This window comes from Sus scrofa, chromosome 13 (genome assembly GCF_054392235.1).
Source record: "Sus scrofa isolate SSC_HxYL_T2T_F1_AM1 chromosome 13, Sscrofa_HxYL_maternal_Yorkshire_Landrace_v2.0, whole genome shotgun sequence".
Lineage (NCBI taxonomy): Eukaryota > Metazoa > Chordata > Mammalia > Artiodactyla > Suidae > Sus > Sus scrofa.
In genome coordinates, this window is record NC_139395.1 from 113,201,192 (window position 1) to 113,215,329 (window position 14,138).

The 14,138-nt window shown below is 36.7% G+C and overlaps 2 protein-coding genes and 1 long non-coding RNA gene across 9 annotated transcripts in view; 2 read left to right on the forward strand and 1 right to left on the reverse strand.

Annotated features, from left to right (window-relative positions):
* Positions 1 to 5,964, forward strand: part of GFM1 (G elongation factor mitochondrial 1) — a 44,498-nt gene extending 38,534 nt beyond the window's left edge. For all 3 annotated transcript variants that reach the window (XM_084990092.1, XM_003358643.5, XM_013982167.3), the window contains 3 exons: positions 4,199 to 4,359; positions 5,126 to 5,179; positions 5,329 to 5,964. In XM_084990092.1, the coding sequence (XP_084846218.1) occupies positions 4,199 to 4,359; positions 5,126 to 5,179; positions 5,329 to 5,460 (347 nt within the window). In that variant the 3' untranslated portion in view covers positions 5,461 to 5,964. The remainder of the gene's footprint in view (positions 1 to 4,198; positions 4,360 to 5,125; positions 5,180 to 5,328) is intronic.
* Positions 5,965 to 6,085: 121 nt separating this feature from the next.
* LOC106505733 (uncharacterized) overlaps positions 6,086 to 14,138 on the forward strand; it is a 34,700-nt gene continuing 26,647 nt past the window's right edge. The window contains exons 1-3 of one of the 4 annotated variants that reach the window (XR_014824236.1): positions 6,086 to 6,157; positions 11,310 to 11,474; positions 13,481 to 13,607. This is a non-coding gene — a long non-coding RNA (uncharacterized LOC106505733). Of the gene's footprint in view, positions 6,158 to 11,309; positions 11,475 to 12,148; positions 12,990 to 13,378; positions 14,007 to 14,138 lie in introns of those variants that run through there. The other 3 variants (XR_014824235.1, XR_014824238.1, XR_014824237.1) reach the window with 3 other exon arrangements.
* The window catches only part of RARRES1 (retinoic acid receptor responder 1), a 44,878-nt gene continuing 42,351 nt past the window's right edge, over positions 11,612 to 14,138 (reverse strand). For both annotated transcript variants that reach the window (XR_014824234.1, XM_003358645.4), the window contains 2 exons: positions 12,710 to 12,772; positions 11,612 to 12,631 (listed from right to left, as the gene is read on the reverse strand). Coding sequence is in view for 1 of the 2 variants with exons in the window: in XM_003358645.4 (XP_003358693.2) it covers positions 12,485 to 12,631; positions 12,710 to 12,772 (210 nt within the window). In the remaining variant the exon portion in view is untranslated. The remainder of the gene's footprint in view (positions 12,632 to 12,709; positions 12,773 to 14,138) is intronic.

The following is a 14,138-nucleotide window of genomic DNA, read 5'->3' on the forward strand; positions in this document are numbered from 1 at the left end:
ATAAATAAATATGTATCATATACCCATAATGTACATGTATATATATATCCATGAAATACTCTATATCTCTAAGAAATTTTTTTTTTTTTTTTTTTTTTTTTTTTGCTTTTTAGGGCCGCACCTGCGGCATATGGAGGTTCCCAGGCTAGGGGTCAAAAGGGAGCTACAAACTGCTGCCATAGCCACTGCAACACAGGATAAGAGCCTCATCTTCTACCTACACCATAGCTCATGGCAATGCCAGATCCTTAACCTACTGAGTGAGGCCAGGGATCTAACCTGCAACTTCATGGTTCCTAGTGAGATTTGCTTCCGCTGAGCCATGATGGAACGTCCTATATGTCTATGAATATTAACTAAACAGTTAAGTATGTACCATTTAGGTTTTAAATACTTAAATGTATAAATATTGTGTGTGATTAATCGCCTGGTGAGGGTGCAAAGAAAAAACACTAAATAATAATTAAATTGAGAAGTTGTGGGTTTTTTTGCCAGATAAATATTTGCATTAGCAGGGTGCTAGTGTGAAAAATGAATTACTTTGCTATCTCATCATCTGATTTTTATTTTTCCATGATTGAAAGACAAAAGTGTAGAAGGATAAAAATAAATTTTTGATAAGCTCTTAAGAAAATCAGCTTTTCATGCATATATCTCCAAAGATTATCATTATGAGAGTTTTGGGGGAAAATTGTTGAGAAATGAGCTTAATATCAGATTAGCTTCTACTTTTGAGCCGTTCTCTATTATCAAAATTGGAGGAAAAATAATTCAAATTCTCATGTATTTTTCATTTAAAAAAATGAAAACTGCAACTATTTTCAGCCACAATTTAAACTTTGCCCCTGAGATTAATCAGTGATGTGACTAAAACTGAAATGTGAAATCGAATGTTCTTTTAGGGCACTTTCACCTTATGGATGTGACTGTCACCATCATTTTCTATGGCCAGTTTTTAGAAAGACCGCTGTGCTTGGTCTTCCCGAAAACGTTGAATTTGTAGCTGCTCTGCAGGAAAAATAAAGGCCTACCCAGAGTCATGGTTAGCTCATTTTTCTTGGCAGTATCCCTTTTTTGATCTCCTGGGCTTTGATTTTGAACGTTGGTTCTACTTTATACTTAACTCTGTGGAAATGGGCACATCCAGGCTGCTTTGAGATTGTCATTCCACAATATTAAATGAGAAAGTTCTTAAAAACACTCACACGTACATATGGGGCATAGTGAATGCGAATTTTCTTTCCTTCACATTACCTTTGACCACACACTGTGCTATGCCACCCAGTCACCAGCTTTTTGTCTCGGAATGGTCATAATAAAATTTATTGATCACTTTTGTGCTGTGTATTATGCTAAGTACCTGAATTAGCATATCTTACCTTCAACAGTGGACTTTATAGTTGAGAAAATTGAGACTCGAGTAGTTAATTGAAATCCTCGGAGTTCCCGTCGTGGTGCAGTGGTTAACGAATTTGACTAGGAACCATGAGGTTGCGGGTTCGATCCCTGCGCTTGCTCATTGGGTCAAGGTTCCGGCGTTGCCGTGAGCTGTGGTGTAGGTCGAAGATGCTGCTCGGATCCCGAGTTGCTGTGGCTCTGGTGTAGGCTGGCAGGTACAGCTCCCATTCGACCCCTAGCCCGGGAACCTCCATATGCCGCAGGAGCGGCCCAAGAAATGGCAAAAAGACAAAAAAAAAAAAAAAAAAAAAAAAAGAAATCCTCAAGGTTACATGATAGTGGTGGAGCTGAGAGTTATACCCAGACCAGAGTCATAGTCCTTGACCATCTCCTCACACAACCTCTTTAGCATCCAGCCTGGTGTTACTATCTTTATCCCTAGAGGACTGTAATAGAAACATTACCACCTCTACCCACACTTTAGGTTTAAAAGGTCCTGTAGTGATAGGGGTATTTTCACCTCCTGCCTTAAAAGACCACATGGATCTACCTCAAGAAAAATTGCCTTTAGGACTTGGCCGCCATGTGATTATTTTAAAAATGGCAGAATGAATTACCTCTGAAGTTTTATCACATGGAGTGGGGTTAGAGAAAAGAGTGAATAAGGGTGAGGTTCTCTGAAGTGAATCAGAAGGTGGATTTGGGAAGAAAGAGGGAGTTGAAAGGAAAGGAGCTGGGTGAGGGAATATGAAATTGAGAACTGGGCAGGCTATCCTCAACAGTTAAGGGATGGGTGCTATATACTTGATCCCTTCCTTCCCTTTAGAATATGACCCATTTTGATTTTAGCTCTTTTATATTACTGACATATTGAAAACACTAGATAATGTATAACTAAATTTTAATGTGCCTGCTCACATTTCTCTCTGGGTACCTTCTTCTGCATTAATTACATCTATTTAGAGCCAAAGAAGCTTTGCTGTTGTGATAACCCGAGAAGTTACAAGAAATAGAGCTGCTTTTTATAATCGAGAATTGCTAGTCTACTGCTTTAGATGTCTTCATAGGGTTCTACAAGGATTAGCTAATGAAATTTAGGAGTCTGCAAAGGTTCATTATTCCTCTACTCAAAACAAAATTCACTAATTGGAGCTAATTAGTCAAAGGTAGGTCTGAGCTAGGATATGAATTGAACTAGAAAATATTTCGAAGAGATATGTGTATTCAATGGCTGTTTTTATTATTATACTTAAGCTAATAGTGTCTTTTGAACATTAGTTTATTATGAACAAATTGATGCTTGGAAAATTGTTTTCTTTGTCACCTTTTCTGTGTTTTGCTTAAAGCCTTTTTTTTTTTTTTTCTTTTTCTTTTTCTTTTTACAGCGGCACCTGCAGCATATGGAAGTTCCCAGGCTAGGGGTCGGATTGGAGCTGCAGCTGCCGGTCTATGCCACAGCCACAATGGATCCAAGCCAAATATGCAACCTATGCCACAGCTTGCAGTAACACCAGATCCTTAACCCACTGAGGGAGGCCAGGGATCTAACCTGCATCCTCACAGACATTGTATTGGGTTCTTAACCTGCTGAGTCACAGGGGAACTCCAGTTAAAGTCTTTATTTAAAGATAATTCATTGAGGAATTCCTGCTGTAACACACTGAGTTAAAGGATCTGGTGTTGCCACAGCTGTGGTGTGGGTCAAGCTATGGCTCAGATTTGATCCCTGGCCTGAAAACTTCCATGTGTCGTGAGTGTGGCTGAAAAAGGAAAAAAAAAAAAAAGATAATTCATCCAGTCTAAGACTGAAGTATTATTCTGCTCTATCCAAATTAAATATTGAGTGTTTGAAGTTTCACTATATTCTCTCAGCATTGTTCCATTTCAGTCATTTGTCACATTAAGAAGTGTTCCTGTAGAGTTCCTATTGTGGCTCAGTGGTAACGAACCCAACAAGTATCAGTGAGGATGTGGATTCAATCCCTGGCCTTGCTCAGTGGGTTAAGGATCCAGTGTGGCTGTGGCTGTGGTGTAGGCCAGCAGCTGCAGCTCTGATTCCACCCCTACGCCTGGGAACTTCCATATGCCACCTGTGCAACCGTAAAAAGGAAAAAAAAAAAAGTGTTCTGGCTATGTACTAAGTGGATAAAAATAAGCATGGACATATACATTGGGGTTTAGTGCTTAAATGACTCTTAGCATCTAGGCCAGTGTCTTTATTTTGTAGGTGAAGAAACTCAAGACCTGGATAGATTGTGTTTTTCCAAAAGGCATGTAATTTGTTAGAGGCAGAGCACAAACTAGAAACTTGGTTTTATAATTCTCAATAGGGAATTCAAGCTCTCAGGCATGACTTCATTATTGTCCAAACATAAATAACTGCAAGGGACCAACATGAAAAATTGATTTCCCTTGGTCAGAGACTCAACAGTGTCTTCACTTCTGAAGGATTTCAGGAAGAGAGAATAAGTAACCCTCAACTGCGTAATTTAAATGGTAAAAGACTTGATTGAATGTTATTTTAAGACCCCTTTTATATTATTCTCTGCAGCTTAATGATTTTTAAGGATGAAAATATAGTAATGGACAAACTACTATTAAGGGTATGTCTTAAGAAATTTCCATTTAGAAGAGAGACTACTACTGTTATTAGAAAATGAGTCCAAATAAAATATTTTAACCTTAGCATCTATATGTATACCTTTGGGAAAGCATTCTCTACTTCCCTTTGGTGTATCTGGACAGAAGTGAGTTCCAGTTTGTTTAAAGATTAATAAACTATTTTTTTTTTTAACCCTAGCCTTGGCAAATGCAACAGTATGTATTCTTGAACCTATCATGTCTGTGGAAGTTATAGCTCCAAATGAATTTCAGGGACCAGTGATTGCAGGAATTAACCGACGCCATGGGGTAATCACAGGACAGGATGGAGTTGAGGACTATTTTACAGTCTATGCAGAGGTAAGTACTATTGTTCACAGACAACCTTGCTTTTATTAACCACAGGAGATCAGTGATAACTTTTGTTTTTGGAAACTGCAGAGCACATTGAATTGGGACTTTTCCCTGGGTATTTGAGTGTTAAATTTGTGGCTTATATGTGTGTGGCAATTTCTATAATTTGCTGTTAGAGCCTCTCTTAAGTGCAAAAGCTAAAAATAAGATTCTTTTCATGTAGACCTTTTTTTTTGTCATTTTCTTAGATGTATAATTACCTTGCGTTCTCTTATAGCTTTATTTGCATAGTTGTTTCATTATGTTCTAATTTATTGGAATAATTTATTCCCTTGCCTCAACCTTACTTAACTTAAATCTCATGGGAGGAAGGATTTATTACATTACCTAAGGCCTCCTAGAAGACTCTACTATCAGCATATCATTGAGGAGTCCAAAGGATGGATGTGTTCACATTTTCACACAAGAAACCCTCTGAGTGCTTGAACTGGAGCCACGTGGAGTAGGGACGAGAGAGAAGGCTGTCAGTGGTGTCTACTCTGTGAAACTGAAAGATTTGGATTCTAGCTGTAATTGTCAAATGAAATTTTCAAATAGGGTTTCTATTTGTAGTAAAATAAAAGTAAGTTTTTCTTTGGCTTTTAATTCTCTTAAACCAGTAGTAGTTAGTAAAAATCTAATATAATGGAGTTAAATGGCTAGGGCTTTTCTGTATTTTTAAATAATATTTTTCAATAAGCAATGCTGAAGTATCAACTGTGTTTGTTTTCAGGTCCCTCTAAACGATATGTTTGGTTATTCCACTGAACTTCGGTCATGCACAGAGGTAAGCAAGTGTTTAAATTTTACTTTAGTACTCTTCAAGAGACCATCCTTCAAAAGAGTCATTTGTATGAAATCTTGTCTTTGTGTGACTTTACTTGAGAGTTGTTTTTAAAGAAAAATCTGTTTGTTTGTTTTTTTTTAAACTCCCAGGGGAAGGGAGAATATACTATGGAGTACTGCAGATATCAGCCGTGTTCACCGGCCACACAAGAAGACCTCGTTAATAAGTATTTGGAAGCTACAGGTCAACTTCCTGTAAAAAAAGGAAAGGCCAAGAACTAACTTTCCTCACTTTGTTGACTAACTTTAATTAAATCTGCAAGGTTTAGATACTTTAATGGATTCTGGTGAATGAATTCAGACTGAAAACAAGTCATTTTAGATTCCTATTATATTCAGAAACTCTTGTGATATAAAAGTTAATTCTATGTATATCTCAACTCTTTTGATTGGTTTTCTACCTCAAATAAAATATGGTTATTACTGAAATATATTTAATATTTATTTAAGGGAGGAAGGGACTTATTTCTGTTATACTTCTAAACTTGGAACATGTGAATTTTTTTTTTTAATCATAAGAATTTTCAGCATACAGAAAAGCTGATAATACAAAGAATAGCCATATATTTTCCATTCGGACTCAGCAATGAACAGTTTTGTTAAGTTTGTCAGAGTAATAATGTTTTGTCCTATTTGCTTTGAGTATTATCCATCTATGTCTCATACATATTTTTTTTGGTAAATTGCTTTGTTGAATATTGAAAGTAAATTGCATATATCATAACACTTCTTAAAAGTATTACTTTTTTGTTTAAGCGTGGATTCCTTTATGACCACCTGGGTGGCCCTAGAGGGTATTATGCTAAGTGAAATAAGAGAAAGACAAATACTGTATGATTTTACTTATAGGTGGAATCTAAAAAATAAAACAAATGAACAACAAAGTGGAAACAGACTCATAGATACAGAGAACAAACAGGTAGGTGGTGGTTAGAGGGGTTGAGTGAAATAAGTGAGGGATGTTAAATTGTATAAACTTCCAGCTACAAAATAAATGAGTCACAGGGGTGAAATGTTAAAAAATTTAAAAAAAAAGTAAATTCCATCTGATCTTAATAAGAATGTTTTTCACATTCTTCATTGGGATATTAAAATGCTAATTAAACTTCTAGCTATTTAATATAAAGCAGATTGCTTCGATCTCTGGCTTCCATATCTTTGCTTTTAAGAGTATACATGTTACTTTTTTCTTTTCCTTTTTGGCTGACCCATGGCATATGGAGTTCCCAGGCCAAGGATCAAATCTGAACTGGAGCCCTGACCCAGGCCACAGCTGTAGCAACACTGGATCCCGAACCCAGTGGACCAGACTGGGGATTGAACCCATGTTCCTGCCACTGTAGAGACACTGATGGTCCTAATGATGGTGTTGTTGATGGTTATGTTGCATCATAATAGGAACTCCTGAATGTTAACTTTTTTGCAGACCTCTGAGGTGAAAAATGGACCTTTGTAAATACTATTATCTGTCTTCATTTTAATGTTTCTGCACCTTGAAGTAACATAATTTACAGGGTTGCTGGCTAGTCTGTTTCATTCACCTACTAATTGCTAGTTGAATTTGAATCTGTTGGAATTTATCATATACTGTATTCATTTGAGATTGTGAAAGAATTTTAAGCTTTTGTTTCTAGAATATGTTAGACTTTGCCAGGCAGTTCCACCATATTGTTCAGAATTGCTTCATCCAAAAGTCTGATGGAATAGATATAGCCTAGTCCTTTCCCTTAGTAGCTAATAGAAATAAAATAATTTCAATATCTTTGTTTTTCTTGATTTATAGATTTGGGTTTACAACTTAAGTTTCCTAGAAAAAAAGATCTCTTTAAAAAAAAAAAAAAAAAAAAAAAAAAGATGAGCATCCCCATTGTAGCTCAATGGGCTACGAGCCCAACTAGCATCTTTGAGGATTCGATTTGATCTGAGGCCTTGCTCAGTCGGTTAAGGATCCAGCATTGGCCATGAGCTGCAGTGTAGGTTTCAGATGTGGCTGGGATCCCTCATTGCTGTGGCCAGCAGCCCTAGCTCCAATACAACCCCTAGCCTGGGAACTTCCATATGCCACAGGTGTGGCCCTGAAAAAAAGCAAATAAATAATTAAATTTAAAATGCTCTCAATGCATTTTCTAATTTAGTTTTCACAACCCTATGAAAGTCAGTACTATTATTATGTCCACTCTGTAAGAGAGACAGTAAGAGCACAAAGAAGGTAAATAACTTGTCCAAGACCATATAGCTCATTAACTTTTCATATTGCTAATGCAGTTATGATGCTCATCAAACCAAGCTGATTTTCTCATGAACATGTCTGTTGCTACAATAGCATCAAGCCTGAAAATTGTTGCTTTGGCATTTCATCAGCATCTCATGCTATTCTCAATGACTTTGGATATTGTTCCTGATGAGGAAAATATATTCATAGAATTTAGCACCATTCCTCTGGCTGCTGCCAACAATCTGAAATATTAGAACTAAGATGAATAAATTTGAATATGTTTTTAACTTGTTAAACACTCTGGTTATAAAGATGTGGCAGAAAAGAGTCAAGATACCTAGTACAAAAACCAGCATTTCGTAGGCAACGACACCAGCCAAACTGGTGGAGTAACTGGAATAGAATCCCATAGGGAATGATCCAGGAACAGAATCCACATCTCTTGTTAAGTCATTAGTTTGTATATAGTTGGTAAATATCACATACCAGTCAAAGTCTGTGTAAGGAAAAAATTAATAAGAATATTCATAGTTAAGAGTTTCTTTCATACTACTGTTGTAAAGGATAATTGTTGGCCAATTTAAAGAAAAACACTATTATTTGTTTTGGAGAATGGTAGAGTACTAGGCAGTAATATCACCTTAATTTCCAATCTTGGCAGCACTTTAAAAATTACTTGGAGAGCTTTAAAAAGAAATACCCAGGCCAACCCCTGGGTACTCTGATTATCTGGATCAAGATCAGAAGTTTTCCTGCTTATTCCAATATACAGGCAAGGTTAAAGGCCCTTGCAGTATCGCCTGTACCTCCAAATTGTGAAATGCAGGATTTGTTCAGATGTGTCACATTATTAATATTTTTTGTGTGATATTAGAGATTGGGATAATATTTTTGAAATGTGGATGAGTTAAAATTGATGCCAGTGAAATGAGGCAGCCACCAGGTAAGCAGTAAATTGTGACATGTAGGACTATATCCTTTTGTAGAAAACATCTGTTTGCATTGCTATACTGTAAATTTTTTAATTAGAGCTTTAATGCCTGCTTAAAGTGTCTTCAAATAACACTGTAATGCATCATTGAAATAATGTATTCACAGGCAGTCTACTGTGAACATTTATTCATTTATTCATTCAAATAATTGCCAACCAAGGGGTATGGGGAGGGAGTAGGATGGACTGGGAATCGGGAGTTAATAGAGGCAAACTATTGCCTTTGGAATGGATAAACAATGAAATCCTGCTGTATAGCACTGGTAACTGTATCTAGTCCATTTATGATGGACCATACTGGAGGATAATGTGAGAAAAAGAATATATATATATGTATGTGTGACTGGGTCACTTTGCTGTACAGTATAAAATTGACGGAACACTGTAAACCTGCTAAAATGGAAAAAATAAAAATCATTTAAAACAAATTTGAATTTAAAATAACGAAGGGGTAAATCTTTACTATAAGTAGGTCTTATGCATGATTTGGAACTCAACTAAAAAAATTATTTGGTATTTATCTTAAAAACATTTTTATTGGAATATTGCTGACTAACAAAATTGTGTTAATTTCAGGCATACAGCAAAGAACACCAGTTATATCTATGTATGTGTGTATATATATATACGTATACATAGATCCATTCCTTTTCAGATTTTTTCCCATATAAGTTATTATACAGTATTGAGTAAATTTCAAATATCAAATTTTATATTGATATATATACACATATAAAATAGATTAGTAACAAGGATCTGCTGTACAGCACAGGGAAATGTACTCAATACTGTATAATAACCGATATGGGAAAAGAATCTGAAAAAGAAAGGGTCTATGTGTACATTTATCTATATATATATCAATATATACACATATATCGATGTAGTGTGTATGTATCAATCTTAACGCCCTAATTTACCCCTCCCCCCATGTATACCTTTTGATAAACATAAGTTTGGTTTCAAAAAAAAAAGTTCCAGGCAGCATGATTGTAGCACTTTGAAAGCTAGGTAAGATCACAGAATAGGACATAGATTTTTCTAAGCTGAGAGAAATCAGTGTAGTAAACTCATATGTCATGAAGGACTATCATTCAAGGGCCAATATACAGACTTCCAGCTGATTTTCAAAAGAACTTGTTTAATTTTTTTTTTTTTTTTCCTTTTGCCATTTCTTGGGCTGCTCCTGTGGCATATGGAGGTTCCCAGGCTAGGGGTTGAGTCAGAGCTGTAGCCGTCAGCCTCACCAGAGCCACAGCTACTCGGGATCCGAGGCTCGTCTGCAACCTACACCACAGCTCACGGCAACGCCGGATCCTTAACCCACTGAGCAAGGCCAGGGATTGAACCCAAAACCTCATGGTTCCTAGTTGGAGTCGTTAACCACTGAGCCACGGCAGGAACTCCCAGAACTTGTTTAACTTCTAACTATTCATAATTCAGGTATGAAACTATGAGTAGAATCAGTTGGAATGCATGCAAAATCCTGGTGTTTTGTATGTCTTAAAATTTCTGAAGATTCTCAAGAGATTAGGAAAATGAATGTGATGCTTTCTATAACTGCCATTGGGCCACCACAATGATTCAGAATTCTTTAGACTCTTAATGAAAAGAGGGCTTAGGGAATTTAGAGGTTTTTGTTTTATGTCTGCTGTTAGTAAAATCGAATATTAGTAAAATCGAGTTGACAATTTTAGAGTTTTGTGCTAGAAATGATGTTCTAATGGTGATATTGAAATTTTTAGTTGGTTTAACTTTTGTGGGGTTTTTATAAATTAGGTGATTTTTTTTTTTGTATGTTGTATGTGTAGAATTCACTTTTACAATCTATTATACTGAAATCTACTAAAGGGCTACCTTAGATTCTTTGCCTGATTATGTTATGGCCACATTTGTGAGCCTAATCTTACTAATTAATAATGCCTTTAGGAGGATGAGAGTGCTTTTTAGAAAAGTGAGACAAAGCTGAAACCTGTTTCTAGCTCTTAATGTGACACTGAAAGATTAAAAATCACAGGACACTGAATATGCTTTTATAATGCTTTTGGCACTTTTTTGGAAGATATTTAGGAAACTTCATTTAGAGGAATCTATCACAGGATTGCTATTTCAGGTAAAGTATTTTCTCCACATTATCACATGTGTGGGAGAGCTGATACTATCTTTGTTCCCAATGCGTCAGAAAACTTAACAATCCTTAAATGATGGGAAGATGAATGCAAAGGGTTTGGGTTCTATTTTTTGGGGGTTTTGTTTATGGCTGCACCTGTGGCATATCAAAGTTCCCAAGCCAGGGATTGAATTCAAGCCACAGTTGCAACCTACACCACACCTGCTGCAATCACTGGCTCCTTTAATCCACTGTCCCAGGCTGGGGATACATGCCTCCACAGGTATCCGAGCCACTGAAGTCAGATTTTTTTTTTTTTTTTTTTTTGCTTTTTAGGGCCACACCTGCAACACATGAAAGTTATCAGGCTCAGGGTTGAATTGGAGCTACAGCTGCCGGCCTACACCACAGCCATGTGGGATCCGAGGTGCATTTTTGACCTACACCACAGATCACAGCAATGCCAGATCCCCAACCCACTGAGCAAAGCCAGAGACCAAACCTGCATCCTCAGAGATGCTAGTCACATTCGTTTCCACTGCGCCACAGTGGGAACTCCCCAGGGTCAGATTCTTAACCCACTGTGCCACAGCTCCAGAGTTGGGCTTTTAAATAGAATATGAACTATATCTGAAAAGTGACAGTATAATTCATCTTATTTTGTAAGTCTATGTCTTAAATTTTTTTCTGCTTGATATAACTTATTCCATGTTCTCATAGTACAGACTTAAAGGTAACATTTTGGTATGTTTCAGGGCTGATGCTTCCTAACCAATTACTGGACACTAACCTGACTAGAGGTTTTAAGACCTGGCTATAAGCATTCCATTAAATGATACTAATTTTGAGAGGCAAATGCGGCTACATTTCCTGGATCAATTCTTCCTGCCTTGGGGAGGTACTCCACCAATCTGATAATGGTACCTACTGCGTTTGCTTTTAGAAATTATTTATGCCAACACTGGATCCAGGTTGTCTTTATAAATGAAAATTATGAAAACTTTATATACTTTCAGTTATATCATTGTTCCATTTAACATGTTTGCAGACATTCGGCTTCATCTGTAAGCACTTTATTTGAACAATAAAGATCTTTTAATTCTAGTTTAGCACAGATTTTGCCTATATAGACAGATCTCTACAAACACATTTTAATGTATTTATATAGAAACAAACATTTAAAAGTAGACATATCAGGTTAAAAAGAAATACTTGCTTGAAATCATAGAAAAATTGTAAAATTCCTTTTAAACAGGCAATTTTCCCTACAATTTCATTGAAATACATTATTTTTTACATAGTAGGTAGAAGAAATTTAGCAACATACACTATAATATGGCTATAATATGTTCAAAATATTGAGAAATGTGGATTTAGAGATGAGACCAATTTTTTTTTTTTTTTTTTTTTTTTTAGGGCCACATCCTCAGCATATGGAGGTTCTTAGGCTAGGGATTGAATAAGAGTTGTAGCCACCACCCTACACCATAGCCACAGCAACGTGGGATCGGAGCCATGTCTGCCACCTATACCACAGTTCACAGCAATGCTGGATCCCTAACCCACTGAGCAAGGCCAGGGATCGAACCCACAAAGTCATGGTTACTAGTCGGATTCGTTTCTGCTGTGCCACAATGGGAACTCCTTATGTTTTTTAAATACTTAGTGGTCCAGCTGCAGCACATACTAATTGATTAGGTTTTACATTTTAGGGCTGAAACACTGAGAAATCTGCAGTGTGACTATTTAGCACTGAGCAGAGTTAAAAATTTAAACCAAACTAATTGAAAATTTTTGAGTATTTTTCTATAATCACAGGTTTTCCCAAATTATTAGAATGCCTTTTACCTTGGCAATTTTACTAGAATAATGATTCAGGCTATTTAGTACAGTCATTTGTTCAGAATTTGGTATAGGCAAATCTTTTTTTTCAGAAATTGCTGAGCTCTATCGGTGCCACAGCTGATCCCTCTTCAGTTCCAGAGGCTTCTGGTGTCTGTAGCTCTTGACAGTGGTACTTCACTTTGAGAGGTTTGCCAGGGTACCAGACCAAGTGAATACGACAGGGAATGATTTCCTGGAAATAAGAGTTCTAAAATATTATGATCTGCAAAAACTTCTGGGTAAAACAATTCTATATACCATTTTGTTTTACCTGTGTTGAGAATTCATGGAGTAGTACAGTATAATCAAAATCAATTGCATCGTCATTTGTTTTCTAGAAGAAGAAAAAAGGTAATTAGTATAATAGTTGATGTGGGTTTTATATTAGCTCAGAATCTGGAAGCCTTGTGTTGTACAAATTCTTATTTTGGATGGGTGCCTTGAATCTGCTGCCTCTGATGCTGCGTTCATCTCCTTTGGTGGTATCCTACATCAAGATATGGAGGCCATAGATTCTCACTGTTTTTGCCACCAAGACATGCGGAAATCTAGTAAGTCTATCACTTTTTCTAACATTTATAGGTTTTGATGGAGACTAAGGTTTGTAAGGATAGGGAGAATCTTTACAACCAAAGGAATCTAGATACTGTATATGGACTTTAAGCTGATATGTTATCCCCGATAGGCCAGGCACTAAGACAAAGGGCAGGGCAGGATTTGTAGCAAGCCACCAAGGGCCAGGTTCTGTGCTAGACACGTTATACCTGTTCCCATGGAATTCTCCTATCATGCAAGAATACATATTATGAGGCTGGTTTTACAGGGAAGGTAACTTGAGGTCACGGCCAGTAAGTGACAAATGGGGAATTCAAGCCCAGATCTACTAGCTCCACCACCCACATCCTTCATGCTTTACCACACTGCTTCTAAAACGAACACATTGTATTATAATTTTAATCTACCAGGCTTTCATTGAGACTAAGAACATGGAAAGCAAAATCAAAAGGAGTTGATACTAAGTTTTGTCTTTCTTCGCTTACAGTGAAGAAGATTTTCACAAGCCATGAAATTTCCAGCAGGTGAGAGGGTGCTGGAGGAAGATGATTAAAAAAAAAGAGCCTGGATCAATCAGAAATTGACTGCTTTTCTATGGTGCTTTGCCTCATTGGGTAAGTTTGCCTTATGCCTAGCTCTCTACCCATGAATGGTAAAAGCAAATCTCCAAAACACAGGCTACGAAGTCAGAGATTCATGAGAGACAGTTTAGTGTCTCTTATATAAAGGAACCATTTCTGGAGGCTCTATCAGTTGGGCATTGCTGGGTTTAGAGGTGGATTTTGTCTTGTTTGACCTCGCTTGGTAACAATCTTGATCTTAGACTATATTGACACAGCTGGCTTGCTGTGTTGTAGAATTGTCTCAGGCTTTTACAACAGACTGCGCTATTTTTCAAGGCCTGTTTATCATGTATTTCTAAATGGTTAAAAAATTGGTCTTATAAAGTATTTTTTCAGGGCAATGCCTCCTCCTGTTTTGGAGTTTGTATTTTTTGTCTTATTGACATATATTGATTTATAATGTGTTAGTTTTTGCTGTACAGAAAAAATAAATGGTAGAAGGTGTCCACACATTATAGTAACCCAAACTTTTTTTTTTTTTTTTTTTTTTTTTGGTCTTTTGGAACCACACCCAAGGCATAG